General features: G+C 39.4%; 1 protein-coding gene across 1 annotated transcript; it reads left to right on the top strand.

The window, feature by feature from the left end:
* The first annotated feature begins 1,791 nt into the window (after positions 1-1,791).
* Positions 1,792-9,655, top strand: LOC139935866 (major facilitator superfamily domain-containing protein 6-like). Its single transcript, XM_071930481.1, has 6 exons — positions 1,792-2,869; positions 3,842-3,995; positions 4,425-4,581; positions 5,294-5,497; positions 6,633-6,868; positions 7,605-9,655. Exons 1-6 carry the CDS (start codon positions 2,055-2,057, stop codon positions 7,770-7,772), a joined length of 1,734 nt encoding a protein of 577 aa, XP_071786582.1. The 5' UTR covers positions 1,792-2,054; the 3' UTR covers positions 7,773-9,655.
* The last annotated feature ends 159 nt before the right edge of the window (positions 9,656-9,814 follow it).

The raw sequence follows: 9,814 nt of genomic DNA, 5'->3' as shown, positions 1-9,814 counted from the left end.
GTGCGCTTTCAGATCTCGAAATAAAATTCGTGGAAAATTACTTCTTTCTCGAAGACTACATTACTTTAGAAGCGAGCCGTTTCTCACAATGTTTTAAACTGTCTGTCAACCTCTCCCTAATTACTCGAGAAATCAATAAAGGTTTTATGATAATAATTATTTTGAGTAATTACCAATAGTGTCCACAGCCTTTAAAGATTCCCTTGTTTGAATCAATTTAGAAAATAAAATTCCCCCAATTGAAAAGCACTACGACAGTGGCAATTTCGTAGTGAAGGGAATAATTGCGGGGTAAGCCGTCGATTGCTTTAATATCTGCAAGCATTATGATGTGGCAATGAGTCTTGTCTTAGTGAAGTTTATATATTAACAGACTCGCCAAACAAAAATTTACAGAAACATGACTCGACAACAAACGTACTAAATTGCATGCATATACACATGTAGTACTGTTGATGGCACTAATAAATAACGGGCAAGTGGACAGAGTTAGGTTTCGCGATGTAGACCATCTCCGCCCCCCCCCCCCAACGCACACACATCCCATTAAATTGATTGACTAAAGTCATGCAAAATACACAATGTATAACAATCAAAGTAAAAACTGAGAATTTCAACTGAATACAACTTTGAGGAAACAGCAAAAACCTGTGACGTTATTATACGAGAATGTGGGTGTATACGCATCTCTGGCCCCGGCAAAAACACTACCGACCACAAACAAACGCGTCCCAAAATCCGACTCACAAAAATTACCTCTATGCAATCCTATCCGGAGAACATTATTGCATATGCAATATTGTCCGCCGGACGGTTTTGCATATGCAATCGTGTCCGCCTGGACGCTGCTGCATAATGCAATTGTATCCGCCCGGACACATTTGCATATGCAGTTGTGTCCACTCCCGTGCAAAACCGTCCTTGCAGTAAATTAAACGCCCTTGGTCGACGGAACATTATTCGCTTTTTTTTTACAAGCTAAGTGAATGTCATGAATGACATGGGAAATGTTCGGCCGTTGGGTGTTCGCTGCAATCCTACAATTTTTGAATACTCATGCTGCATGATTACGTAGGTTCAGTGCATGCACACTAGCTTACACGCACACGTATAGTCATGTTGTACATGTCCGCCGGAAGGTTTTTGCATAGCCCCGGACACGATTGCATATGCAGGGGAGTCCGGAGCGGACAGTATTGCATGGTGGACACAATTGCATCTGACACCGGCTTCTTATCAAAAAATGTTTTGCCCGAGTATTGAAACAAATCATGTACAAGCACATCTCTGCAAATAAGAACCGTTTGGCAAAAGTCGCTGTACCCATGGATGAAGGATCTATTCCTTCCTCCATGCTGTACCCTAAAACACTTCCTGCCTGGCACTTACTACCCATTGCAGGTCATTAAAGGAACACGTTACCTTGGATCGGACGACTTGGTCTATACAAAAGCGTTTGTAACAGTTTGTTACAAAATGCATATGGTTGGAAAGATATTGTAAAAGTAGAATACAATGATCCACACAAGTTTGCCTCGAAATTGCGTGGTTTTCCTTTTACTGTGCGAACTAACACGGTCGGCCATTTATGGGAGTCAAAAATTTGACTCCCATAAATGGCCGACCGTGTTAGTCGACGAGGTAAAAGGAAAACCGTGCAATTTCGAGGCATGTTTTTGTGGATCTTTGTATTCTACTTTTACAATATCTTTCTAACCATATCGACTTTATAACAAACTGTTACAAACGCTTTTCAAAGACCAACTCGACCGATCCAAGGCAACGTGTTTCTTTAAACCATGTAATTGTGGTATGCCTGGGAATGTGATTGTATAGTATAGCCTTTATATAAAGTAACGTGCCACACTTACCATGCTAACTTCTCACCCATCTGTTCCCATTGCACATCGTACAATACAATCCAACTGCCGGTCACAAACCAATGGTTTTGAAGAATCGAGAGGCCAGTTAGTAGGCAAATATAGTAGGTTATATTATTAGTGAGAGGTTTGTGTATACGGTACGGCAGAGAAGTAACAAGATATGGCAGAATCATGAATCTCACAACTCAGAAGCTGGTCGCAACTGGCGAAACATCCGAGAGGGGGCAAAATGGAAGATGTCACATTCGTCAGTCTCTACTGCCTTACAAAGCATTTAACCTTTTTCTCTTCGGCTCGTTTGGATGTGTTCTACCCTACATGTCCATTTATTTCAAACAACTTGGATTCAACCCGTTTATGGTCGGCTTACTCAACGCTGTGCGCCCCTTGGTGGGTTTTGCTATCTTACCGTTTATCTCGGTCATCGCTGACAGGTTCCAATGCCGTAAACTCGTCTCGATTTCGGGCGTTGTGATCGGAGCTGTGGCGGTGTTACTGATTTCCTTAACGTCACCTGCACCGGAGGCACCATGTGATGTGATGGAAAAACAGATACACGACTTTCTTCATCTCAATATAAGTCTTCCGTACGATGACAGCCAGCAGCCTTTGGATTATTTAGGCACGTCAGGTGACATTGTTTTATTTAAGAATGTCGTGTTAGGGAATAGTAATTTAGACCCACCCACGACAATGTTAAAACGACAAATTGGACCAGACAATAATATCTCAGCCAAACAAACACACCAATTTCCCGAGTCTGTGGAAAGAATTCTACTGTCTAATCAGAGTTGGTTGTTCGACCAAGATGGCCTTTACCGAATTTTCTGGGTACTTTTGATTCTGTCGAGCTTTGTAGATGTTACAATGCTCTCGTCGGCTGGACAATGCGACACGGCCGCGCTGGATACATTGAGAAATGAAGTTGGTCACGCCGATGACTTTGGATGGCAGCACGGTTATGGTTCCATGGGATTTGGACTTGGGTACGTAGAAAATAAAAAACATACACAAAAAATAACACATTTTCAAATAAAGTATTCGTTTTACTTGCATCTTACTATCACCACTTTCTCAAAATGATAAGCAGTGGTGTCACCTTTCTCCACCCAGATGGTTTCATTCGAGAACTGTTACGCCTATATCCAAGACTAACTTAATTTGTTTTGAAACCGAAATTCACACATTTTGTTTTCATTCCCAAAAGTTGTTTACAACATTGAAACAACTTGCAGACAACGTGACTGCCAGCCAACAAGGCAAGTACGTTTAAAAATGCTAATGCAACGTGACGGCCAATAATTTGACCGCCCGAATTTAAATATTACCAAAATACAACGTGCTCGTCACAACACAGTATGTTTCAATGAGACCAATATTTAACATTTCTACAACGTTGTTGCCTCAACCGAATGTTATACCAAAAACAGTGTTGTGAAATCTTAAACACTGGCGGTAAATATTACCAAGAAATAGCTTTAAACCTTTTTTTTATTATTTTATCTTCGGACATAACTATTTGTTGGCATGGGGCCGCCAGGGTGAGGCAAAAGTTTCATCTCGTCCACCAACATGCATGGGGACATCGCTGAACAATGTTGTAACAACGTTAATGTTTAAACTTGTGTTAAAAGAAAACAGCCAGACAATTCGACGCCTTTATAGTAGGCCTATTCATTAAGGGTGCCTGGAAGAATTGGGTCGTATATGAAGCCTTTTAACAGTTTTCTTAGGGGCATACGAAGAAAAATCATTTTATCATCACTGTGGATGATGATTTTACACAATGACCAAGGACGAGTAAAACATGAAAAAATATAAAAGTAGGCCTACATCAAAACTTAAAATTAAAAACGAAAGTAAAAAAAGTTTTAAAAAGTACAGTTCGCTCGACAAGTAAAATAACATGTCAGATAAATGACATACGTGTATCTCCTTTCCCTTTTCAACATTTCCAGTATACTTTTTGGAGCCCTTCTTCTGGACTCAACCCGTACTGTCAAGATAAGCTGTGGCATTAAACACACAGTTGCAAGCTATTGGACCTGTTTTGCAAGTGCCGTCGTTATCATCCTGGGCGCATTTATAAGTTTGTTTTACTTCAAATTTCCGGTAAGATACTAAGTTTGTTTGGAGTCATAAAAACCCATCAGTAATTGGTAATTTGTCATTCCATTTCATGAAAAGATTCTACAAGATCCCTTTCACACTATATTATTCAACCAAGGACTAAGGTCTTTGATGCTTTTTGTAAGGATTTCATGATTTTGTTGGTTTGCAAAATTGTGGTCTTCCTCTTCATTGAGTCTATGTATTCAGACTGGTCTCTGGCAAAAAGAAACATTCATTTTCAAAACATTTATTTGTTTATTGAGATTTTGTTCCCTCAAAATTTAAAGTGCTGTTAACGCCTTTTGATCATTGAATATAAATATGAGCATGAAATTGCATTTGAGTGCCATTTTTAATTTTTTTTTTATAAACATCACCGATCCTGGTCAACTTCTTTTGACTCACACTGTACTCCAAAAATTGTCACAGAAATATAAAGAAGAAGCACCTAGCAGTTCTAAATGGGCGGAGATAAGGCAAGTGATCTTCAGCTGGCACTATGGCTCAGTCATCTTCATGATCTTTATTGTTGGAATAGCACACGGCTGTATATGGGGATTTCTTTTCTGGCATCTAGAGAATCTGGGTAAATATTACAAATGTATAAATCCATTCAATAAATTGTATAGTTTATTTTGTCATAATTTGTGTATTTAATGTCACGTTAAGAATGTCTCTGTCAAATCAAATGAATATAAAATACACGATATAATATGTTAAGTACATCTCTTCTTTGACTTCTAGTCATGGGCCCAATTTCACAAAGTCCGAAGCACAAAAACTTGTTAAGCATAGAGTAGTACTGCTTAGCAGAAACAGGTTACCAGCCCAAATCACATTAAGTTGCCATTGTTGTTGCGGATGGTGCTAACCTCAATTTTAGCTCAGCAAAGAGAGAGGCCTTATATACATCAAGCAGTATTTTCTGCAAAACAGCTTTATGAAATTGGGCCCTGGAAGACGAGGATATTTAGTTATCGAAAAAACATTTATTCACAATTTCTCAAAATATGCAAGATTTAAAGCAACCATAATGGGATTTGAGGCATTGCATGGATAGGTATCAATAATTGGTTAGCGTTAACATTGTGGGTGGGGGGGGGGGTGTGTGTGTGTCTACTCGCCAGGTATGGTGTGTGTTCTTTAGAGAACTGTCTTGCTATAGTATTCATTCTACTACCGCGGGATAGATTTTCAGATTGTTTATTAGATTATCAGTTCTGTAAAGAACTGTCCTGCCTTTTAACCACTCAAAACAGCCGTTTTGATTTGACATTTCTGTTCTTATTCCTCTATAGGTGCAACGCATAGTCTACTTGGCATGCTCGGTATCCTATTCTGTGTATCCGAGTTTGGTTTTACTTTTTTTAGTAGCTGGGCTATTAATAAGTTTGGCCACATCCCACTGATGAGCATCGGTCTGCTGGTGTTCGTCTTTCGCTTTCTCTACTACGGTTTGATCACTGTACCTTGGACGATGGTATTCATCGACATCTTTCATGGTAAATACTTTTCTAATCAGTTTCATTGTAGCTTTTCACGAGGGGGTTATTTTGCAGTGTTCCTAGTCTTGTGGTGGACAAAACGCATGTGACTCAGAAAGGGAACACAAAAATTTAGTTTTCTATTAGGTCTATGACGTCTGGACCAATGACACAATGTCAACTCAAGAATTACAAGGGTTGTGGGTTCAAATCCCACCCGAGTAATTTGAGTATACAGTGGTAACACACATCGGTGTATGGGTAAAAATCAAAATTCATATTCTCAGTAAACTCATTACTTAAACTCATTTACTTGTCCCTCTGAAACCCACATTTCAAACTTGTTAATGAAATGTCCCAAGACTCCCAACCCTTAACATCAGTGAGTCAAATGATTTTGTTACCTATATCATTGTTGTTTTTTTTATACAAGGTGATCGAAAACTCGCCATCCTGTTTTTTTTTTATAAAGCAACTATTATATTTGTGTTTGTAGAGCAGCAGCTGTTTCCCAATATGTATAATTTATGATAGTGCTATTCGTAAGTCAATAAGGAAATGAAGGACATAATGAAGTACCATGCCTGTTGAAGTCAGAAAAATAATAAGAGGGTTTAATATTCCAGGGGTGAGAGTCAGAATACTAACGAAAAAGTCTGAAACTTGGATGTTTGGTAACCTGGGGTAATAGATTACAAAGAGCTTTTGGAAACAGTATCCAAAGCACCAGAAAAGTAGACAAAAATGAGCAGGATATCTTTATTTGTAGAAAAAAATATTGTTTGATTTTCTTCACCAGACCGACATAAAAAGACTGAATTCAGCCGAAGGATTGAACAATCTCATCCTTGATTCTCTCAATCCCACCAGAACTGTTGTATGTCCCTGCTTGCCCCCCCCCCCATATCATTTATGTCACTGATGCCCATGCATGTACATGCATGTACAACTACAGAAGTAGCAGATACACAATAACCACATACATACCATTTCAAATAAACTAGATATTGAATTAAAAATCAACATCAAACACCATTCACATAATGAGAAAAAAAAGGATTATGTCTGTAAAGCATATCGCAGGGAATAACAAGTCAATTAATCGGATTATTAATTTTGTTAGCAAATTAAAATGATTTTATTGTTCCGGTAGGTGTGAGTTTCGTTGTGACATGGACCACCTGTTCGTCCTACCTGGGAGCGGCAGTGCCATTAGAATGTGGTGGGACAATGCAAGGAATTATTATCTCTATGCACCAAGGTCTGGGTGCAGGAACTGGCTATCTGATCTCAGGGCTCATAGTGGACAGTTATGGTGCACAAACAACTTTCCTGCTGTATGCTGCAGTGTGTGGTATTGTCCTTATATGGTTTGTCGTCATTCAAGTGGTAAGTATGTTCTGATTCTATTGCCTCCATGCCCCCGTCATTGCCTTGGTGCCCTTGAAATACTCAAGTAGGTGCCCTTTGTCGAGGAGAAACTGCTTTGGTGCCCTTGCACTGTTATCAATTGATGCAGGGTTTGAAATCCACAAGACAATTGGCTTGTTGTAGGTAATTAAAAAATTTGACTGGACCAGAAATCTTTTGCATCAAGATCATTAAACAAAATTTGGGAAATAACTGTAAGCAGAAAAATTACCTCATGGTTTGTGTTTTGGGCGAGTATATCCTTTAATACCAGAATTCAAAAGGCAGTGGACACTACTCGTAATTACTCATAATTTAATAGCATAAACCCTTACTTGGTAACTGGTAATGGGGAGAGGTTGATAGTAAAAAACATTGTGAGAAATGGCTCCCTCTGAAGTAACGTAGGTTTCGAGGAAGAAATAATTTACCACGAATTCGATTTTGAGACCTCAGCATTAGATTTTAGACCTCATTATTATCTCGCAACTTTGATGACCAATTGAGCTCAAATTTTGATATTTTATGCATTTGTTGAGATACACCATGAAGACTGGCTGGTCATTCACAATGACCAATAGTGTCCAATGTCTTTAAAGTTATTTATTAGACTCTAAGCCAGCAACGTATGTTATTTCTAATAAGCTAATATACTTGGCGAGTTAAAAAAGACTGATAGTAGACTTGTTTTGGTCTGCACTGTTTTAATTTCCAGATGTTTCCAAAACCAGCACCGCCATGGAGAGATGATGAAGATGAGCAAACTCAAGAACAAGAAATTCTAGAAAAACCTGCCAGTCCATCAAGAAAAGACTACGATCAACTCACACTCAAACTACCTCCATTCCAGGTGGAAACAACAGCAATTAATCAACAAAAATAAGAGATTACTTATTACATGCACTGCCCTTCACCACCATAAAGCATAGGGCCCAATTTCATAGAGCTGCCAAGCACACAAATTCGCTTAGCATGAAATTTCATCATTGATAAAAACAGGATTACTGACCCAATTTCCATTTGTTGCATATTGCTTTTTACTGGTATTCAGCTGTTGTTTGCTCATCCTGAAAATCATGTGGAAATATGGTTGGTAATCCTGTTTTTATCGAGATAGGAATTTCATGCTAAGCAAATTTACGTGCTTAGCAGCTCTATGAAATTGGGCCCTGTACTGACCCCTTGTTCTAATGCCACCCTTAGGGTCACCTCACATGAGGCAACTTTTGCAGGCAACTTGGAGGCAACCAACTGCAGTGCATGCTACTGGAGTACTTTGGTAGCATATGAGTCATTTTTCAAACTTTGTTGTACGATTTGACAGGAAAATTGAAATGTGAATGATCTTCTTTGTGATTGCCTGGAGCTAGTTGCCTGTAAATTGCATCATGTGACATCATTTTACTTAGACTTGACTCAACTCCCAATCCCCTGCCATCGCCAGAAAATACTATTGTTTTGTGATGCTCCGCCTTCCCAAACCTGTTCGCTGCTGCATGCAAAAACTACTTTTGGACGATGAGGGCACACTTGTCTTATGTGTGTTTGTGGGACCTCTCACAAGCAAGAGATGGTTTGATCGTGTGAACTGCTGCTGCTGTGACCGCACTGCATATTCATGAATGTGTGTTGGTGCACACACGCGGTGTGTGAGAGAGCAGGGGCTTATTTTCTGTCCGAAATGGGGTCAAAGTTTTCCATATGTAGTAATACCTCCAATACCTCTCTACTGTACTAGTTTAGGCCTGGGCCCAATTTCATAGAGCTGCTTAAGCAAAAAATTTTGCTTAAGCCAAAAATTCCTTGCTCAGTAAAATCAGACTAACGGCCAAGACTCAACTGAATTGTTATGCTAAGCAAACAACAGCTAAATACCAGTCAAAAGTAATGTATATGGCTATATGGATATTATTTTGCCCATTACGACGTGGAACAAGGCTGTTTTGACTTACCACTCTGTTATGAACAAAGGGACGACTCCTTCTCGAGCACTGATTTCAGTCACTACTGCAGACGGTCGAACATTCTACGGTACTATATTGCCACTTTAGGGAAATACCGTTGCCTAAATTTATTACCACCACCGTCATAACTATGGTATTGCGCGTATGCTCTTGCAAAATAGGGGGATTCCCCTCTTGTTTAGCAGTCGTTAGAGGTGCGCACTTCAAAAGATAGCACTGCGTTTATGAACATTCTAGAATAATCGATTGGAGTAAAGTAAAACCTGCTTGTTGCAACAGTGTGTTACGCCCTCTCTTGAGGCTAGGCATGGGGACCGAATTGCCCGTGAGAATTTTTATCTGAACTTTAGGCCGTGTCCGAATTGGCGACTTCGGCTACAGCTACGTCTAGATCAGCGCGTCTGTCAGTGTTGAAGAATAGCAGACGCGCGCGCCCTAGCCGTAGCTGTAGCCGAAGTCGCCAATTCGGACACGGCCTGAGAAGTGACATCCTTAAATATATTTTTCCTGATTTCTCGTTGTTGGTAATTGTCAAAGACCTGTCTTCTCCCCAATCTCATTTGGTGTATCTCAACATAATGCATAAAATATAAACCTGTGCAAATTAATTTGAGCTCAAAACGGTCGTCGAAGTTGCCAGATAACAATGAAAGAAAAAACATCCTTGTCACACGAAGTTGGTGCGCTTTCAGATCTCGAAATAAAATTCGTGGAAAATGACTTCTTTCTCGAAGACTACATTACTTTAGAAGCGAGCTGTTTCTCACAATGTTTTAAACTGTCTGTCAACCTCTCCCCATTACTCGAGAAATCAATAAAGGTTTTATGATAATAATTATTTTGAGTAATTACCAATAGTGTCCACAGCCTTTAAAGATTCCCTTGTTTGAATCAATTTAGAAAATAAAATTCCCCCAATTGAAAAGCACTACGACAGTGGCAATTTCGTAGTGAAGGGAAT

Source organism: Asterias amurensis, chromosome 1 (assembly GCF_032118995.1).
Source record: "Asterias amurensis chromosome 1, ASM3211899v1".
Lineage (NCBI taxonomy): Eukaryota > Metazoa > Echinodermata > Asteroidea > Forcipulatida > Asteriidae > Asterias > Asterias amurensis.
The sequence above is the reverse complement of the archived record's forward strand: the minus strand, read 5'-3'. Positions and strand labels throughout refer to the sequence as shown.